We start from the raw sequence: 21,353 nt of genomic DNA, 5'->3' as shown, positions 1-21,353 counted from the left end.
TTTATCTACACTGCCTGCCAGAACTTTTCATATTTCATCGTGTCTTATAGCACTACCAGCTTTGAGCTTCTGCCAACTCTAACACAATAAAACAAGCTCCTAGGCAGAATTTTCTTACGTAGTCAGTTCCCCATCTTCATTGTCATTGGCTATCATGCTCCAGATTAACTGTTGAAAAGACAGAGATAGCTCTCAGATGGGTCTGTGGTCATGCTTGTACATCTGCTTTCCAAATTTCATGCCAGACATTTTCTTTCTGCAGTCTCAACCTACTGTATACACCCTATCATCTCATTATCGCTGCTCCATGCAATCCCTTGTTATTCTCTCCCATTAAAATCTAACCAGCTCTCAATCATTTTCTCTCTGCAGTGCTCTTATTGCTTTGATGCTGTCTTGTTTTATGAGAAAAGCACCCTTCTTTCACTGTTTGAATATAGCCACTAAGCTGTGTTGTCTCAATGCAACTTTATTTTTCTTTTGCTTTTTGTATGACTTTCAGTGATGAGGGTGACAATTTTTCTCACTTCTTTCTCTTTTCCTTTACCCATCAGCATTGCATAATTCCATTTGATCCCTGGATAAATTTACTAGCTTTTGGAAAGTCAAGATTACCAGACTATTTATTAGTACAAGGGACTATATCAGATTTTCCATGCCACAGCATGAACACTTGACTTGTACCTTATGTCTCTTCCTGAGCAGTTTTCTTTGTGGTATCTGCACTCATAGGAGTAGGGCATCTCAAAGCAGTGTAAGGGCACCACGCCACTGGGAGTAGGAAGATACCACTACGTTATTTGTGTCATTCTAAGGAGCTGAGACACAGAGAGTAAAGCGCCCATCACTGTAGGAATGTTGCTGTTACCTTTGAATTATGCGTTTGCCTACACATTTAAGTCTGTTACTTTAATATTGACATTATATCGTTCCTGATGGGGGTCACAAAAATGACTGATACACCCAATTTGCATATAAAAATGTATCTTCTACAGAAGCCCAGCTGTGTCCTCTACCTCATTCAGCGAGCTGAGAGACCTTCAGTTACAGTGTATGCTTTGAACATAGCTCTTAAACCACAGAAAGGCTTTGAGAGAACTTCAGCAGATGCTGTCAAAGTCCTGCCCCCAGTTATATCCACAGCACACCAGCACTTCTTTGCTGTCATCTTCGTTTTTGAGCTCTGTGCACAGCCTGTGTGAACTCCAAAAGCTTTATTAATCTAGTTTCCAAACATACCTATACTGTCAGTCTAAGCAGTGTTTATGCTATATATACTATACTATACACTGAGAGAAAAGATACTTACTAAGTATCAAATAGCTTTCATATTCAGATTCATGTATTCCCTTAGTTGATTAATCTAAATTAGAGTGATGGGGTACAATATTTGGGAAACATTTTGGCAGAGTTACCTGTGAAAGTGATTTGGCATGAAGCATGTGGATATGCATAACTTAATCTCTCCATTTGCTAGAAGGTTTAAGAAAACATTTTTGAAGCTCACGTCTGGTCATGCAGTATGAGTAGGTTTGTGTGCAAGACAGAATTCCTCTGCCATGGTGCTCTCAAATCATACAGTGACCATAGCACACTGCCCCTCTTCCTCAAAAAATAATGTATGGCACATTTTGGGAAACACACACAGAGCAGAGAATTCCGTTTACAGGAGAAATGGAAGCATGAAACACTTAAACTACTACTTCTGCAAGGCATTATCGTGGCATTTCAAAGTGTTTTGAAATGTCTTTTTTTATCAACCTATTTATTTTCCAGCACCTTCCATGGACTTTAGTCTTTACTAGAGCTAATGTCCATATTTTCCAGGAAGAACTAGCTGGCATCAGATAAAATTGAAAATCTTTATTTGTGTCATAAAGGCGATTGTTTAAAATGTATTTCTTACTTTTTGTACCACTCCTCTTAGTGTCGTTTCTTCTGCCCTTTTTGTTACGCTTGTCTTTTTCACCTCTGTCTTCCCTAATTTGTTGTGTTACCTCGTCTCTCAGATTTCCTTTTCACTGAATCATAGAAAAATAGGACTGGAAGGGACCTGAAGAGGTCATGCAGTCCATCCCCTCCCCCTAGGCAGGATCAACTGTCCCTATATCATTCTTGACAGATGTTTGTCTAACCTGGTCTTAAAAACCTTCAGTGATGGAGGTTCCCTGACATCCCTAGGCAACCTAGGCCACTCTCCTTAGCATTAGAAAGGTCTTCCTGATGCCTGACCCTAGCCTGCCTTACTGCAATTTAAACCCATTACTTTCTTCTCCCTTCCATTAGGTCCATATTTAGCCCTTGCTGTTTGTCCAAACTCTCTGTAAAACCAGTAGCAGTTCTTTTACGATACAGGGCAATGTCTTCTGAAAACTTTGTTCTTTATTTCCACTTAGTTTCTTTCTCTTTCCTTACCTTATGCAAAATACCTCCTTACTCTATCACCATCATGTAACTTTCTGGATGCAGGAAACATCCCTGATCTCATAAGACTTTAATACAGGACTGCTGTTGACCATTCCAGGCGTAGGAATATCCTACATGCATAATTTAAGAACAAAATTTAGTCTTACAAAACTAATTCATTCTTTGCCTCTGCAATTATCAAGCAATACTACTGTTGCTGTTGGCAGCAGCATGTAAAACTGATGTAAAAGAAATAAGAATCAAGCCCTTTGCATTTCTCAGTTTATTCTTATAAAATATTATGCTACACTTTATGCTTCTCATATTCATCTTATTCCTCTAGCTGTAGTGTGCATATGTGTATTCCTGCCAGATACTGATCAGTGTTGCATACAGTCATCATTCTCGACGTGTCTACTATATCCACCTACACAGAATGGCACTTACAGCAACTGCTTCTGTAATTTCTGTGCCTCCTTCTGTCTTTGGATGGAAAATGCACAACAGTCATAAATATAATTCATATCACATGTACGTGTCCAAAATTGGGAAAAGTCAGCTATTGCAAGTTCAAATTGATTCTGTCATCTAGAATCTAATTCATAATCTAATCGTCGCCTCTCCTTAAGGCTATTTCTGGAGTGGAAATTATAGTGGATGGAAAGAGAGAGAGTATTTTAATGCAATTTCACAACATAGATAACTATCATTGTTCTTTAAGCAGGACATTTACAGCTTAACCGTCATGTCTGTAAAACAGGGGGTGTGCTGGAAATTATGTAGGGAGTTAAAAGACGGAATCCTCCCTCAGTCCCCGGTCAGGCCTTAAGGTGACTCTTCAGCCTCTCCAACCACATTGCTCCCTTTTTCCTCACAAGCAGTGAGTTAGAAACCAACAGTAAACATCCCTTGCATATTTTATTGCACCTAAGGTCACTGTGCATCCAGACTTCACTAGCCATATCCCTTTTTTCCCAGCTAAATTTTGAGAATTTCTTACATTTGTTCAAAGATCGCCAGACATCTGAGAAGAAAACTGCCAAGCTTCTGGGTATCCCAGTTATTTCAAAAACACATTTGTGAATGCATTGTGCAATACATGTGCAGAGAATCAAACATTTCCTAGTCTTAACCAGCATACCGTGCATGGGCTAGGTAGTGGCTGTTTGCATGCTTTGCCTGCACAACTGGAGAATGCAGAATGCCCTCTCATTCTGCTGGTTCCTGGAAGCTTCACATCTATTGTGGATGTGCTCGGCAGTTGAACTGTTCACGGAATATATGCGTAGCATGGCTGGAAAATATTGGGTTTGCTATCTGTGTCGTACATGATCGTGTATTTCTCCCTAAGAAATACTGATGGAAAATAGCACAGAATTATAAAAAATTAAGACTGGAAGGTCAAGGTGCAAGAAATTATCCAGGCCACTCTGTTGTTCGCAGGCAAAGTAGCTGTTCTGCTATTTGTCTAACTTGCACCTAAGCACTCATAGGAACTCCACAGGTTCCCCCAGCAATTTATGCCAATGCCTCACTGCCACATTAGACAGGTTTTCCCAGCATCTAATTTGAATATTCCAGTTATTGTGCTTCATTCTCTCCACTATAAAATGTGAGAGAGACTCATTCTCTCCTCCTTTCATTAGCTCTGCCCATATTTGCGGGAGGCATCATATCCCACTTAGTCTTCCCTTTTTTGGATTAAACATGATTAATCATTCCAGGTGTCTTCATAAGCATCAGGTAACTCCCAGGCCTTCAGCCACTCTAACTCTTCTCCTCCAGTTTCTGAAGTGTGGCATCCACCTGTGGACATGGTGTTCCCCCAGCAGAGGTCTTCCCAGTGCATAGTAGAAGATAAGATTCTTCACATGCACTGCAGACATCACTCCTCTTCACACAGCTTGGTATGGGAGTTGCCTTTTCTTCAGTTTTGCAACACCCCAGGATGGCTGGTGGCATGCTCAGACTGACAGGATCATTTTGAATCCTAATCCTGTATTCTAGCCTATCAAAAGTCCCTCCCAGTGTGTCATTACCATGTAAATTTACCAAGTATATTCTCTTCTCCATCATGCAGGTCATTAAGAAAATATTGAGTAGTGCAGAACAAGGCCAGGCTTCTGTGAAGCACCCTACGTGCACGCGTCCTTTCCCACAAATAGATATCTAGCCTCTTGGGTTTGTTTTCCAGCTACTTTTGCATTCATTCTGCAGCAATTTCATCTAAACTATGTTTCCCTAGGTTATAAAGAATGCCACACGAGGGAGTGTCAAGAGACTTGTAAAGTCAAACCACCTACTGCTTTTTCCCTGTCCGCAAGGCCAATTACCCTGTCTTAGAGGGAGATCAGATTGGTTTGACACAGTTTGTTCCTAACAATCCATGTTGTCTGTTGCTATGTTGCTACCTTGTTTTCTTGCGGGTGCTTACAAATTGTTTGATTATTTTCTTCAATACTTTTCCACGGGTTGAAGTTTAGTTGACTGGACTATAATTTTGCAGATCTTTTTTTTTTTTTTTTAAAGATAGCTACTGCATTTGCTCCTCCGCCCTTGCAGATAAGCGCTAACATCTTTAAGACTGTTCCAGATAGCACAAAAGCATCTAACTCATCTAAATACAGTCCTTTTCTTTCCTCGCCTAGGCTGAAATCCTTAGTTTTGCCAGAGATTCCATCAGACAACAGACCCAGAGCCCAAATGCCTGCCTGTTTCTGAAAGCTGCTGTCTGGAGTGATGTAGGCATAATGGATGGGCAGTCCTCCTAGTGGTCTGCCTTCCCTAGAAGATATTTTAAATGTACACATTCTGGGGTGGGAGCTCTCTGTAGATAATATCCAGCCCTGGAGTGAAATTTTTTTAAAGATGCCCAGTGCTTGCACGAGTCTGAAGTCTGGAAGCCTTTCAATCAGCTTCTCAGCTATTGTCGCTTTGATAAAGTGCCAGTTTTCTTTTTTTAAAGTGTGCTTGATCCAAAAAAACTCCTTGAGATAATAAAATGCTTTCTTTTATTGATCCCCAGAGAAGTCAGAATAGGCTAAAACTGGTCAGATAAACAATTTTCATTATTATTAAATGGCAACTCAAAGTTTCTTGCTTCATTTTGTGTTATATCATTCCATGTGGGAGGTAGAAAAAGGAGTTGTAATTTTTTCCATTCTTAAACAGACCCGTAACAGGAATAATGTCATCAAAATTGTTCATACGTATTCCACAGAAAAGTGTCATCTTGAATGTGATCAGATACCTTTATCTACTGTGCCATACAATTTGTTGTCTACTTAGCATCAGTCATTTCTATGTGTTCTGGGAGCATATTATATATAATTTGAGTATTACTAATGAATTCAGCTCCTGTTCTGAAGTCATTTATTCAGTTAAATATCAAAAGATTAAAACTCACACTCCTTAGAATTCAAGAAATAGATTTAAATTACTGTCTTCAAGCAAGGCCAAATAGGCCTTTATCTTTCCCCCTTTCTGAGAATGCAGATAACAGCTATCACTTAAAAGTGAAGCCTTTTAGTACATTTTTGCAATCTTTTTTGATCAATATCAAGAATCAAAATAAAATAAAGGTATAATAAGTAGCAATCACCTGAGTGTATCAGGACTGTATTACTGGGCTCTGAACGGGCAGGACTGGCCTACTAGAGACCAATTCAAAACTGTAAGGTCCATTGTGTACCTTCATTCTGCAGAGAGACTGCCCTTTCCATTTGCTGGGGATTTTAAGTAAAAATCAGTACCAGACAACGTTCCTAATTTTCAGTCCCACATGGAAGCTTATTATAGGCAGAAGGGTTTAATGGTTCTTTCCTTTCCCCTAGTGAACAACCAAACACTACACTGTTGTAAAATTCGTAAAAAAAAAAAAAATAATTTGTAAAGGCAAATTCATGTTTCACAGTCTATCATTTGCATCTGCTGTACTCACTAGACATTTTAGTATGTCGCAGTTGACATAGTCTAGATGCAAATGGAGCTCGGAGGTTTCACTGTGTATTTTAGGCAAGGACAATTTATTGATTGAGAAATAAGATTTCAACATTTTGGTTTGTTTCCTAGATAATGTCATAAACCAAATTACTCCTTTCTGCAGGAAAGAGGTTTTCCCCTAGTTTATCTTCTGTTCCCCATTCCAGCTCTTCTTGGCCCTGGTCCTGTAGTTGAGAGGATCTCTCTGAAACAATGCTGATTTATTTGAGAATCCATGTAGGGAATAAAAGTCTGGCTTCATGAGTCAGAAAACAGGTAAGGACGTGTATTTATTAAATCAGAATGCTGCTGTGGATGTCATAGGTCTCCTGTCACCCATTTCAAACAAGTATTTAGCTTCTAATTAGTCTAAGTACCTGGTTAAACTGAGAAAAAAATGGAAAGTCAGAATTCAAAAGAGCTCAGATTGCCTCTGCTGTGACACTGTCACCTGAACTAAGTCCATGGTATTTAATGCTCTTACGGGGTTTGTTCCCCAGAAGTAGATGGATGAGATGGTGCATTGAACGTTTCCTATTACTGCTTCATTTTCTAAATACCTATTTTTACATTTTAACATATAGCTCCATCAGCCCTCCCAGACGCAAGTGGGACAAGCAGCCTCACAATCCAATCTCCTGCATTTGGCTCACAGTCAAGCATCTATGTCTCAAAGCCCAGTGCGTCAGGCTTCCTCTTCTTCCTCCTCATCCTCCTCCTCTTCAGCTTTGAGTGTTGGCCAGTTAGTCAGCAGTAAGTATTGCTCCCTGGCTCTCCTTAATTCTCCCCTCTGTTTGTCCTCACTGCTGAGTTTCCTGATCTGCTTTCCCTCCTTTTTTTTTTTTTTTTTTTTTTTTGTTCATACAGTAGATTGTATATTGCTAAGTAGAGTGACTCTTACCAGTGAGAACTGCTAAGTGCTGTCGTGGATGGGGCTTAAGGTAAACGTGCCTTGAGAAATTGTAATCAATGCTAAAAATGGCCATACAAATGGTAGCAGCCCTCAACTGACTTATGAGGGTAATTCTTAGAACTGAAATATAGTTCACGTTATTTGGAAATGAGGAGGTTTTGAATCAGTTAATATAATGAATTCTATTGCTCTGAACTTGGTGGGCAGACTGATTCTCCTGCTTTGGGTTAGGCTGTTTGTTGCTGTTTGTCTGCTTAGTTAGTGTAGCAAACCACTTTACATACCCTGGCCCTACACAAATCCGGAGCGAGAGTCCTTTCTTGCCAGGAAGAGCTTGCACAGTTTAAACAGGAAGTGTAACGTGGGAAAGGAGAGAGAAGCACACTGCAGTGAAATACTGAGTTTCAGTGTCAGGATGAGAAGAGCTGACCTCCTGAACAGCCCTTCCTTCCAGATCACCTAGTTCAGAGTCCTTGCTATTACTTCATCAGCATTAACTTTGGTCTTTACATAGCAAAAACAACGGGTTGCAAGTATACATAAGAAGCATTAACAGTTTTTGCACATCTGCAAAAATCTGAGTGTATTGGATGACCTTGTTCAAAGATACTCCATGTCCATATTTCAAGTAAACAAATACTATAGCTCACACTGTATTGGTAATGTAAAATATATGACTGTTACAAGCTTATGAAGGGCTTGGGGAAACTGTCATGCAAGGGAAGATGTGAAAAAATCTTGGTTAGATTATTTCAGAGATTGTTTACATGGGGAAATTACTAGCAGAGCTATAGTGGTAAAATTATGCCGGTATAACTCCCAGTGTGAATACTTTTATTCTGGAATAAAAATATCTGCATTGGTAGCTGTAAATACATAAACTACATAGATACAGATATAATTATAGTGATATAAATATACTGCTATTGCTCTGTCAGTAAATTTTCTCATGTAGACAAGCTTGTAGGAAGAAGACAAATAAGAGGTTTTACGTTAAAAATACATAAAGTTACCCCTGTCTATGTGAGAAAATAGACTAAAATACCTAGTGCAGAATAAGTTGCTTTTCAATGGCTAATCCAGAATACCCTCCCTGGTGGACACTGCTATTAAAAAAATATTCTAGAAGAACTATTGAGGGGTACTCTACCCCACAATAGTTGTTCCAATCAATTTTCCTGTGTGGATAAGCGCACTACACAATAGAAGCAACAGAGAAGAAGCCCATCTATGTTTACAGGATAAATCCATCAGAAGTTAGGAGATGCTAGAAAAATAGTTGCTTGTTCTACTGTATGCAGTTTCTCTTAGAACATGTATTTTATGGTAACGATATACGTTGTGATTAAAATCACGCTATCGTGATTTTTTTCTTATCCTTCTTTCAGTGCATTCCCAGTGGAATTGTTCTAGGGGTGCATCAGAATGACTAATGCAACAGGCGGGCTGTGGTCCCAGAGTTTGTTCCCTACCTGATTCACTACACTGTTCCCCAGTTTGTGTTACATTTGAGGTAGGGAGCTACAGAAGGGCAAAGGATGGTCTTGCTTCAGGTGGTAGAGGGCTGAGGAGCTGAAGCTTTGTCTGCTGTGTAAGTCCAGTGCAATGGCAGGCAAGTCACTTAAAACAGATTCTTCACAAGTGCTCCCTCAATATCCAGCTTGAAACTCTGGACTTTAATTTACAGAAGAGCCTGGTACTCACAGAGTTTTAAGTGCACTTACACTATGGAACTGTATAAAGAACCATTTAAAGACACAGTCTAAAAAATCATCTCCTTTTTGACCTAGACTGGGTACCCAGAGATGCTTTTTCCTTTAATATCTGTCCACTTCTCTGTGAATGAGAAAGGGAAGACCCTCATCTTGTAGAAATACAAGAAAATAAATTAAGATTTTTGAAAAACAGAGGAGCTCAAGAGGAAATATCTTCGGTGAATACATGTCTGGGGACCAACACAGAACAAGTGAAAAGGCAATACACCAACCAGTTCCCCCGTAACACAGCACAGTTCATCCTGTGCACTGGAAGAGGCAGGGGTCTGGGGAAAAAGAACCGATAATCTGGGGCTGAAAGACTATGCTACACTGCCTTGTGGGCTACTGTAACTCCAGCATTCTGTAGCTTCAGAGTGCTGATTCGTGCAACGATAAGGATGTTCTTTTAGCTTCGTTTTTTGCTTGGATAAATTTCAGGGTTGTTACAGAAGCAGAATGGTAATGTGAGTGAGTGATATGGTGAGATCATGCTTATATTCATAGCTGGAAATGAGACCTTCGGTCAGTTGACTGGGCGGAAAGGCTGATAGGTTCTGTTATCATCCTGGTGGTCCTGCCCTAAAAAGGAGTAAGACACATGCTGTGCTCGTGGATTTGGCTGAGAGCCGGGGAGTATGAGGCACAGGGGTATCAGTTTGAGGAAGGAGGGAGACACTAATGAACACAGACTTTTTACGTGTTCCTCTCAGGCTTAACTCCATTCACTTGTCCTGTTCCAGTCCCATTACTTCCTCACGCTGTTCTCCACACAATCTGTGCTCCCCTTGCCTCTGTGCTTTTGTTCCTCTTGCCTCCTCCCTGCAGTCCTTTCCCTTCAGTCCATCATTCCTCAGCTTCTCTTCCCGTTTCAGTTCCCCTCCAGCTCCATCAGTCTCTGTCATCCCCAGACCATATCTGTGTCCCCTTTACCAGCCTTTTCATTAGGTGGCTTTTGTCCTCCTCTGCCTTGTTTCATCACCAGTACCACCTCCTTTTCCCTGTTTTCTTTCCTCTGCCACATTGATTACTACTCTCTGCACAGTCATGCCCTCTCTCCTCCCTCCACTCCAAACTCAAATCCCTGCTCCTTAGTAGGCTTCAGGGTTTTTTTCATCATTCCTTTTGCTTCAGACTCAAGCTTAAGTTTTGCCCCCTCTGTATGCAAACCATGCAAACACCACTCTGAAAGGCACCAGAGGAGTGTGGGAGATGATCGCCAAGAAGAGAAGCGAGTCAGTCTCTCTGTCTTTACTGCTGCCCTGGCCCAAAGCAGGCCACAACGACAACCATGGGTCTGGGGGGGGGGGGGGGGGGGGGGGTGCGGAGGGAGGAGAGCGATGTTGTTCTTTACCATCTAATTCAGCTTTAGGCTCAAGCATCTTCAGTACAAAGAAAATCCTGAACTCCATGCAGAGGTCTAGGAAATCTCTGCTGAGTAGATATGAGCTTTGGAGGCCTACCTGCTTGGGTTTGTTGGAGACAGCTTTTTACTTGGGATGGCAAGAAGCCCATTACTGACATAACAGCTATTTCCCTGATGCCTGTCAAACCCATGCTTCAAGCTGTAGGGAAACTGAAACTTTATAAAGAATAGAGGTTATTACAATTCTCTTTAACCTGGGGAGAACATGTTTTATTAGCCCAATTCTCAGAAGTAATTGACCTGAAATAAGAGGCAAATGCCAGGCAAGCTCAGCCATGGTCAATACCCTACCTGAGATAATGAATGGCACAGATTAGATAGTTGGGGTGCTTCTCCCTTGCTCAAAAAAACAAAAAAAAAAAAGTTCAATTAAATCAAGTGGGGAACTCAGAGTAAAGAAAATACTTTTCATACAATCAGACTGAGGAAGCTGTGGCACTTGGGAATTGACCCACTGGAACCCAGATCTTAAGAGTATTCTAAAGGAAGAGGCTATTGATAGGGATCTCCTGTAAAATAGATGATGACAATTACACATAAATAAGAAGTTCTGTAATTGTTTTAGAGTTATGTTTCCAGCTTCATCTAGCTATCATCATCAGTTATTCAGGACCAGCAGACTGAGTAGTGCAAGGGGCAGATCAACTCATTTCTGCCATTTACATAGCATTATCACACATACAGAAGCAAAACAGTCATCTGGATGATCCTTAATGGCTCTCCAGGATCTTCTGGAGATCATGTATCCAGGCACAGATGGGAGCTAATACTGGATGCACAGGCCTGCTTGCTTGATCTGGCACGTCAGTGACAATGTTCCAGAGCATGAGAGAGCTACCTGCTGGTTTTTAGTAGTGTGGAAAGAGCCTACAATAAAGAAAATATGGTCAGTTCAGTAGGAATAGATCAAACTGCCTGTGTAATGAAACATGAAAAGGCAGACAGGATGTTCAGTGTTCCACGTTCCTTGGTTTTATTCCTTTTACTTTTCATTCTAATCATACATATTTTTACATTTTTTCTTTAACGTGTTTCCTAAGTAAAAAAAAGTTGCATTACCCCCCCCCCCTTTTTTTTCAATTCCCTTTATTTTCTTTATTTCCTATCCTTTTCCCCACCAAGATTATTATGTTCTATATAGCTTCTCATTTTTCTCTCACCTTTGGCCCTTCACCCCTCACCAGCAACAAGTGCTAGTTATTTAAAGACAAAAAATTACAGTTGTTTCCAAAGAAAGGACACTAAAGAGAAGCTCTGAAGGCAAGGACTGCAAGATTCATCTCTACTCTTCCTGTCCCTTCTATATGATTTCGTCATATTTTCTCATCCTATCTCTGTTCTCTTTTGTCTCCTTTTTCTTCACATTCAATTCTACATGTTATTCCTTTTTCTTTCCATTTAATTTCCTTCTTCTCAGATGCATCCCTCTGCTCTTTTCTTTAACTTTTCCACCAAATGATCTCTTTGTGGAAATCACTTGTTTCCCCTCATGCTCTGAGACTTGTGTCTCTATGAAGTTCCTTCCTTCCTTCCAAATTCATTTTACTGTCATCTGTTACTATAAAATTAAAATGCCTCCCACAAACAAATTATTCTTCTTTCTTTCCCCTGAGCTCCAGTCCATTTTCCATTAACAATGTTTTGTCCTGCCTTTCTTATCCAATTTTCTTTCCATTGGACTTCCTCTGCCAGCTATTTCTTCTCCTGTCTGACTGGGGAAATCATCCCCAGTAATCCTTCCCATGGTAGAACTCTGTGCAACAGAAATTTACTTTCTCCTTCAGGCTGCACTGATTTCTCTGTAGCCTTTCTTTCCCCTAACTATTAAAATCACAGCATATTTGCACTCACCAACAAACTCATGCAGGATTTTCAGAAGAATTCAAAAGTGGGAGTAGTGTTCCCTTCAGTAGGAAAAAAAGGGATTCAGTACAGGAGAGTCTGTGGATTTTTCTTCCACTGTGCTTGTCCACCTTCACAATCCATCAGGACATGTCAGGGAATTTTAGCTGACTTCCTTTTCTGGGGGAATACATACACGTATCGCCTAAAATGGTCCCAGACAACTCTCTCACCTTTCTCCAGCACCCAATGATTTCATAGATGCAACAGCCGTTGTTTTATCAAGGCATAATGTGCACTGGGAGACTTTAAATGCTGTTACTGTATGTCCCCACTTCTCAATGAGATCGGTATTCTTTATTTTCCCATTGGCACTGTTCTGCCTTCCCTAGGATATCCACTTAATTTAAGAAGCGCCAGTTTATTTACAGTCTTCAATAAGCTACTCTTCCTAAAATGTGAAGTGCACTATACACTTCAACATTCTGAGAGCTCAGAACTTATTAAAACAAAGTCCGTGATCTATTTGTATATGTTTATATATGTGTATGTGTTAGTCCACACAGTCTAAGATTATGTATTGATGGTATTTTAATGGCAATAGAGTAAAACACACTGGTGCTGTTACATGATAATATCAATAGAGTGGTCTTCTTAGTACGATTTGAGATTTATGAAGCTGACAGAAATCAAGGGACTAGTTCTGTGGATTTCAAAGGGCTTTGAATCACACCTGAAGTAGAAGTGGTTCTGATTTGATACAAACACTATTTTCCCTAGAGTTCAGGGATAAAAGGCTTCGGTGTTCTAGCCCACCTCTGTTAGTACTTCCCTCCTCCTAAAGACACTATGTAAGAATGAAGCCTCTATCTCAACAGATACTCCACCATATTATATTACAATCTACTCCCATACTCTTAAAGTGCATCACAGTTTTTTTTCTCAAGGAGAGCTCAGCCTAATTGTTTCCTCATCCAAGCTCCCTGAGCAGGAAAGGACTTTCCATGGTATTGACTGTTGCAACAGTGCCATACCAGAAGGATCAAGCAGACCTTGGCGGAATTTCTCTATGACCATGTGCGAGTAAATAACCCTTTAGCTTGCTTTCTTCCCTCTTTATTCAACATGAGTTGGGGTGGTTTACAGGTGCCAGTTGCCATAGCATTTGCTACTTTGAAAATTCTCTGGGAACACCTGAATTGTCCTTTGTCACATCCCTAATAGCCTTAGTCAGAGTCCTTAAAGTGAAAGAAGGAAAGAGGTGAGAAAGGTCACCCTTTTAGTGCACTTTGCTCAAGGGAATCTTTGTGGCTGTTATAATTTATGAAATTTTGTACACTTATCCGTTGCTGTTCAGAGACCCAAAGGACAAATAAGCACCCAGCTCCATTCTGTATCTCTGAAAATCAGAACTGGTATGCTGGATAGACTGGGGGGGGAGGGGGGGGGGGGGGCGTAAGTAGGAAAATTTCACACCTCTAAGGCAACTGCTTTACAAACTTGAGTGGCCCTTGTCGTAGCCCCGACTACTTACAAGCAAATGGTATGCACTCTAGCTTTATACTGAATGAGTGCATGCCTGTGGCACAGGTGAGCTCAAGCACAGCACCAACAGGAGGGACGGTTCTGAGTGTGCAGCATTGTTGAAACTAGGTTCAGCTCACGTGCATGTTTACCTGTATGCATATTTCATGTGGTCCCTGGTTGCATGCACGAGTATTTTTAAAATAAGATTGCTGTATGTGCTCAAGCTACAAATAGATACAGGCTAAATTTATATAGCAGAAAAACTTTCTATCTGTCTATTATTGGACTAAAAGATGTTTTTGTTAGGACATTTCCATCATAAGGGAATTTTACATCAGGTTTATAAACCCCTGAAAATAAAAGCTTTGTTACTGTAATGCTGCCAAGCCCTTAGCTATAGCAGTACTAGCAGGAGCCACTCTCATAAAGGGTTCAGAATAGTAATGTAGTCTAGTACCGTCCTTGGACAACTGCTTGCATTTACAGAAATTGATGGGTTATTGTGCTGCAAACTTTTCACCTAAGAAGTCTGAGGAATGAGGTGAAGAACAATAGAGATGTCTCACTGGGAGAATGGCTTCACTACACGCAGGATTGCACAACACTTTGAAATCTTCCACCATCCCAGTCCCATGCTGTCTCCGACTTGGCAAGCACTTTCATTTAGCCAGGGATCAGTAGCTTGGGGGGAAAAAAGTTCCATTCTCCAGCTGTTGTGTCATTTCCCTTGATAAGTCCTAAATTGACCGAGTTATCCAGCACCAAAGGAGCTTTCCTGTGGTAGACATGCTTTATTATGTGCCCTTTCAGGGACAAAGGCTTCTGTGTCAGTAAACTGCTATGGAGAGGAAGGACAGATTTATTCTCACAGCATCATAAGCATTATCTTCTGAGGGGCTCGTGTAAAAATAAAAAACTGTGCAGCATTACCATCCAAAACCTAATGGCTGATGTTGCTGCTCCTTGATTATCAGCCTGATGGGAGACAGAATGAAAAGCCTGGAAGACTGCTTCTCAGAAGGGCATCTTTTAAAAGATGATTTTTAAATTAAGGAGTTTTTTAAGGCAGCATTTTGCTTAGGCTTGTTCATTTGCTGGGTTATTTTGGACATTTGGCTGGCAGTTGGAGTTGGATATTGTGGAAAAGGGAAGGAAGGTTTGTAAAGCTCCTTATTTAGCATTAATTTTAGATAAAGCAGAGTCTTGATATCAAATTTAAAAAACCCAAGCAGTTTGTGCATATCTTTAGCCCTCCTCACAGACTGCAAACAAATATATTAACACCAGCCTTCCTTCTGTGTGTGATAAGAAGGGGAAATGGGGAACATGACTTGTCAACCTGGGGAAGGTTTTGCAAGGCACAAACTGCAGCGAGCCCAGGCACCCCCTCACCCTGAGATGAGTTGGCCATTTTCAGGAGTTCAGCAACAAAGTATATCTTTGAAAATCTTTCACCAGCACCCGGAAATGCAGCCACCTAGTTAGCATTTTGGCAATCTGACATGCTTCATAACACATCTGACAAGGCAAGCCTGTTTCTGTTTGGGGAAGAGAAGGGGATCGGTGTTAAAAAAAAAAAACAAACCAAAAAAAAAAAACAAACCATGAACGTCTTGACGACCAAAACGGGTATAAACCTAGCCCACTCATATGTGACGCAAAGAACTGACATGATTAAAAAATATTTCAACAGATCCTCAAACAGCCACTGGAGAGGTGGATGGGGTGAATCTGGAAGAAATCCGAGAATTTGCCAAAGCTTTTAAAATCCGGCGCCTGTCCCTTGGCCTGACACAGACTCAAGTTGGCCAAGCCCTAAGCGCCACCGAAGGCCCAGCCTATAGCCAGTCTGCCATCTGCAGGTAACAAGTTACATCATAAACTCTCCTCTTTGTTGTTAATAATTACTCAGCTGATTGCGAGTGGCATGCTTGTGTTTGAATCTCATGTCTTTAGCATGTATTACTTAATTCGGGACTTAAATTAGCCAATAATGTTGGTATCTGGCAGATCAAATGCTCTTATTGTGTACTGCTAAAGTAATTTTAGTCTTTTTTTTTTCCTCCTTCTTTTTTAAACAAGTGAGAAACAATATTCCTGGCATTGAGACTTAATTCAGTAGACGAGCTGGAGACCCTGCTGATGCTGGATAAGCACCAGCTGACCCTCTTCATACTGTGCCATTTTCTACAGATAGGGTTACTGAACAAATATTTCATGGCTGCATCCCTGCTAAGTTAAAACCTGTATTACTGTGGTTAGCACTTCACATATAGGATGTTAATGATGATTTACCTAGGCAACACAGAAGGGAAAAAATTATCCTTCCTGCTACCTTGCAAACCAGCAGCTATTCATCTTTTGTCACCCAAATGTTTACTAAAAAACAGACAACCCATATATGCAAAGCAGAAGCAGAAATCTGTCCTAATCATAAGAAATGATAATACAGTCTTGACAGAGTTAAAGTAGTTAGAAGCAAACACCGTATATGCATGTGTGTTACAGTAATCCCATGTTTATGCATGAGGTAACAAACACACTTAGGTAACAGCTTTTTCCTCTTGGGCAATGCCTTATAGTCTTTCTCCATCAGTGAAAGCCAAGAAACCAACTCTAAGCTCATTTAAGTGGATTTTGTTCTTGGTGATCCATGAAATGCTCTGTCTTTTTATCTGCTCTTTATACTTTTAATGTATTCCCCATAGAACGGAAGTGTACTTTTCCTGCAGTTTAAGACTAAGGTTATAAATAACATCAGTATGGGGTAGTGAGCTTGCAGCTCACATTTTGCTCAATGATTTTCCATAAAACCCATTGATTGTTGTTAAATACAAAAAGCTCCATAGGATCCTCTCACTTCTATGGTCTCCCCTACTGTTTTTTCTTATAAGATACCTCCCTGTAGAAAATAACCTTTATTCAGTCTATACAAGGATACTACTGCTGGGAAATTTGTTTCAAGGCTTGTATATCGCTATACCAAACAACATGTACTGCAATATCAACACTAACAAGCAATGCCAATAATATGAATGCTATTGCTCCTTGTTGCTAAGCATTAATTTTTTAAATGTTTTTTTTTTTTTTCCCTGTGGTCAGTTGGTAAAGAATGCCTAAAATGGGTGGAGTTTTTAGCAACTGCTAATTTGTGGTAGCATTAAATTGCTGTTTAACATACTATACTTTGAAGTGATAGATTGCAGTTTCTTTTGCTTTTGTCTAGTTTGCTATCTTCTCATTTCTTCCATCTACCTCACACCTGAGAAAGCCACTGGGGATGGTTTCATTTTTCCTAAGAGAAAGGGTTTCCCACTAACCAATTATAATGAAAACCCCAATAAAGATGAAGCTGGAGCACAGACATGGCTAACAAAAGGCCAGAACACGGAGACCTTTTACAGAGCGCTCCTTAGAGGGGAAAATTGCTCAAAATCTGAGGACTGGGTGCAGAAGCTGGTCCCAAATACTTGCAAGGTTATAGGGTTTTTTATTTCCTTTGGCTGCCCCGGATCAAGATCATTTTGGGGTATAATAACTCGCTATGGCTGTGCATTTCTTGTTAAGCACCAAGACAAGCTGCTTCAGTGGCAGTATGCTGTTCCTCAGAAATAGTAGTTCTGACTTTTCTTTTAATGGTAACAAAGGAGTTTCAGTACAAACTCCAGGGTAATGGAAGGGGCAGTAAAGTAAGCAAGTTGAATGACCACCTCAGAGAGAGAAGTAGAGTCTCCTGGTGGCCTGTGCAGGTCATATCAGCAATATACCCCCTTGCTGAGATGTTCTGCGTGCAAATAATAGCATTTTCTTAACTGGAGACAGTGCATTCTAAAACGTACACTTCAGCTTGAAATAGCACTGGACACCAAGCAAGGACACCTCACAGCCAACACCACACTAGGATCCCAGGCACCAGTTACAAATTCTTTGGAGTGTTGTTATCTGAAACTACTCCTTGTCTTCTTCTTTGTTTGTGAGAAATGCTTTGTTTCTTGCTGGAATATTTCCTGCAGCTGCCACATGCTGAATAGAGACACTAAAAAATTGCCAACTCCAGTCGGCGAGTTACTTTGCACAAAGGCATTGGTTCGGTCGGTCTCATCTCCAGAGCATGTTGTGATGAGCGGCAGCAGCAGCGGTGCTTCGGCACCGGCTGGGCTGCGAGTGTAGCAGCACCATGTGATAATTGTGTCCTTTCCACAACGTTAAATACCGCAGCGTGCGGGGTGGGCATAACCAAAGCAGGGAAATATGAATGGGTGGCATCAGAGGACTTGGGTTAACACTTTTTTTAATGCGTAGCAAGAGAGGATGAACTCGGCAAATGAAAGAAAGAAGCACTTATAAGACTTGAAATGTGAACTCAGCTCTTCTGCTTGTTTTCGAAAGGATTAAAGCTTTGTGTGGCTGCTTTTCCAGATGTTTTATAATACTTGTAAAATCTGGTTTGGCAAAAGACTTGTGATGGCAAAATGATATATAGAAGACCTCATTTACAGGAAATGATATCATTCTGGTACAGTTTGCAGAAATCCCACAATAAACCCAGCTTGGTGCCACAGCATATTAGTAGACTATTATGCTGGATTTCATCTGGAAAACATGAGTCTGTCTTTACACATTGTGGGGGCAGTCAAGATAATTGCAAAGTGTCCAGCTGTTTCAGCTGAACACCACCGTAGCTATGGGAATCTTTTTTTCCAACTCAGAAAAGGGATATAGCGTTAACTTGCAAACAGTGAAAATTGCTGAAAAATGAAAGGAAAGGAAACCTGATATTCAGAGGCTAGTAACTGCTGTTGGTTTGTATTATTAAAGCTGTGGTGCTTGGACAACATGGGATGGGAGAGGAGACAAAAGGATTAATCACAAAGATGAGATGATAAAGAGCAATTGCCTTTGATGTCATTTCCTGTAATTAGACTTAGCTTTAAGGGTTTTGCAGATTGTCAGAAATAAGAAAGCGTGACTCATAACCTGTATTATTTAGTGTACTTAGAATTTTGTTGTAGTGCTCGTTTTCTGTTAGCTTAAATATCTAGCGCTATATATATTTATAGATATACCTATCTGATAGTTTTCGTAATCCATTGTAAATGACCTCTGCCAGTCAATTAGGCAGGCAGGCAGGAAGTCCCACCCTGGCAGAGCATCAGTGTAAGACTCTTCTTTCTCAATTTTCCCTCAGACACACCATCCTGAGAAGCCACTTTTTCCTACCACAGGAAGCCCAAGAGAACACTATAGCTAGCAGTCTGACAGCCAAACTGAACCCTGGCCTTTTGTATCCTGCCAGGTTTGAAAAGCTGGACATCACCCCTAAAAGTGCCCAGAAGATAAAGCCGGTGCTTGAGCGGTGGATGGCTGAGGCTGAGGCCCGCCATCGAGCAGGTATGCAGAACCTTACCGAGTTTATTGGAAGCGAACCATCCAAAAAGCGCAAGAGGCGTACCTCATTCACGCCACAAGCCCTTGAAATCTTGAATGCCCACTTTGAGAAGAACACGCACCCCTCTGGGCAAGAAATGACAGAGATTGCAGAGAAACTGAACTATGACCGGGAAGTAGTTAGAGTTTGGTTCTGCAATAAGAGGCAAGCACTGAAGAACACAATTAAACGTTTGAAACAGCATGAGCCTGCGACGGCAGTTCCTATGGAGCCTTTAACAGACTCTCTGGAAGAAAACTCCTAAAAACAAAACAAAAAACCATACACAAAAAAAAACCAAAAACGTACCAACAGAAACGTAACCATTCGAACTCTGCGAAGATACCTGTTCATCACCCTTGTAAGTAAAAGACTGAGAAAACTACAAGAAGGACAGAACAGTTTATAAATGTCCGTGGGTTTTCCTATTTAAAAACAAAACAAAACAAAAAAAAACAAAAAACAAAACAAAACAAAAAAAAAACAAAACAAAAAAAATACACAACACTTAGTGTGTGTGTGTGTCGTAGAATTAGTTCCCAAAAAAAAGAAAAAGCCAGTTTTTTTAAATGGACTTAAAGTAAACCAAATAACTGCTTACTTTTTTTCTGTATATTATGAAAATATGAACACATTTTAAGGAAAAACAAAACAAAAACAAAAAAAGAAAAAAAAAAAGAAAAAAACTTTTATCTGTTGAAAAGAGAATACAAGCCTGCCACCTGGAGGAGTGATTGTAGCCTTTCAGGTATCAAGTGCTGATTCACTATGAAAACTATTAACCAAAGTCAGAAATATGGCATTGCAAACTAGATTGTTAGTCTACTCTTTTATGAGTGTAAAATTGTGTTACGAATTTTTACATTTGTATTTTGCAAACAGGAAAGCAACAGGATTAATTTCTGTCATCCTTGTTCGCACCCCCTGCAGGTGTGTACAAACAGGTGTTAAAGCCATTCCATAGTGGTCACCTCCTTTTCTTTTCTTTTAGTCAACAGTTTTGCAATCTCCAAGTGTTTGGGTGCCAAAAGTAATTTATTTTTATTGTGATTTGCGGGGTTTGGTATTTCTCTTCTAAGGGTGTATGTCTTGGTTTGCATTTCTTTTTTTTTTCTTCTTCTTTTTTTCTGATTCTTTTTGCTGCCTCCCCCCTTCCAGCTCATTCCCCACCCTTTCCCACATAACCCAGTACTGTCTGAAGATTTTTAAAAAGTGAAATCTGAGCATTTTTGTATTGATACAATGAAATGCAATAGAGGACAAAGAAGGATTAGGATTATGTCTGATGAACTGACAGCCCACGCTGAACATTGTGCTTACTGTCAAATGGGTAGCTTGGGATTTCTCCGTCCTTTGGCCATGAACCTGGAGAGGTTACCAAAACTCATTTTGTAGTATAAATATAAACTGCACACTGGGTTCAGTACCGCATCTATATTATGGTTCTGTTTGAAGCAATTTCTCTCCGAAGTCTGCTAGCCAAAGAAATTTCTTGAGATTCTGATGAAAACAAATGGATAGGCTGAGGAGTGATGAGGATGTTTTGACCGTTACGTCACTATGGACTGTTTCAGCAGTAGTGCTTTGTTCCTTCTGCCTTTTTTGTTTGTCATCCCTGTATTGATGCTTGCCCTGGTGACCTCTTCAGCAGGAGGATGTGTTTCTGCAGGTGTTTGCTGTGACAGCTGCCTAAGCTAAGCAATCAGGATGTAGGGAAACCTGTTGAATATCCTTTGGGAATAGTAAGGTGGGTGACCTGTAATGTGTTTCAGGTGAATTGATTTTCCTTTAAAGATAACTCATCTCTGTGTCTTCCTTTTCGATTGTACAAAATCAAATACAAAAAGTAAATAAATACTGTGGTCATTGGACCTACGAGTATACCAAGGCTCAGAGGGAGAGAAAGGTGTTGAAGGTTCTAAGTGGGGTACAGGCTGACCCACGAAGGTCACCTGCAATTCTCTTCTTCTGAGCTCGGCTCCAGCCTTTGGGGTTCAGCCCACTGTTAGGGTAGAAGCTGCATCTTGATCAGGACTTTCCAAAAGATAACACTGGGAATTTCAGTCAGCTCACTGT

The 21,353-nt window shown here is 40.5% G+C and overlaps 1 protein-coding gene across 1 annotated transcript in view; it reads left to right on the top strand.

Moving 5' to 3' along the window:
* Positions 1-19,697, top strand: part of LOC119147900 (POU domain, class 6, transcription factor 2) — a 95,316-nt gene extending 75,619 nt beyond the window's left edge. Inside the window, exons 4-6 of the mRNA XM_037387379.1 lie at positions 6,972-7,140; positions 15,543-15,711; positions 19,038-19,697. Coding sequence (XP_037243276.1) covers positions 6,972-7,140; positions 15,543-15,711; positions 19,038-19,542 — 843 coding nt within the window. The 3' untranslated portion in view covers positions 19,543-19,697. The remainder of the gene's footprint in view (positions 1-6,971; positions 7,141-15,542; positions 15,712-19,037) is intronic.
* The last annotated feature ends 1,656 nt before the right edge of the window (positions 19,698-21,353 follow it).

This window comes from Falco rusticolus, chromosome 4 (genome assembly GCF_015220075.1).
Source record: "Falco rusticolus isolate bFalRus1 chromosome 4, bFalRus1.pri, whole genome shotgun sequence".
In the NCBI taxonomy this organism is placed as follows: domain Eukaryota; kingdom Metazoa; phylum Chordata; class Aves; order Falconiformes; family Falconidae; genus Falco; species Falco rusticolus.
This window is presented reverse-complemented; position numbering and strand designations above follow the sequence as displayed.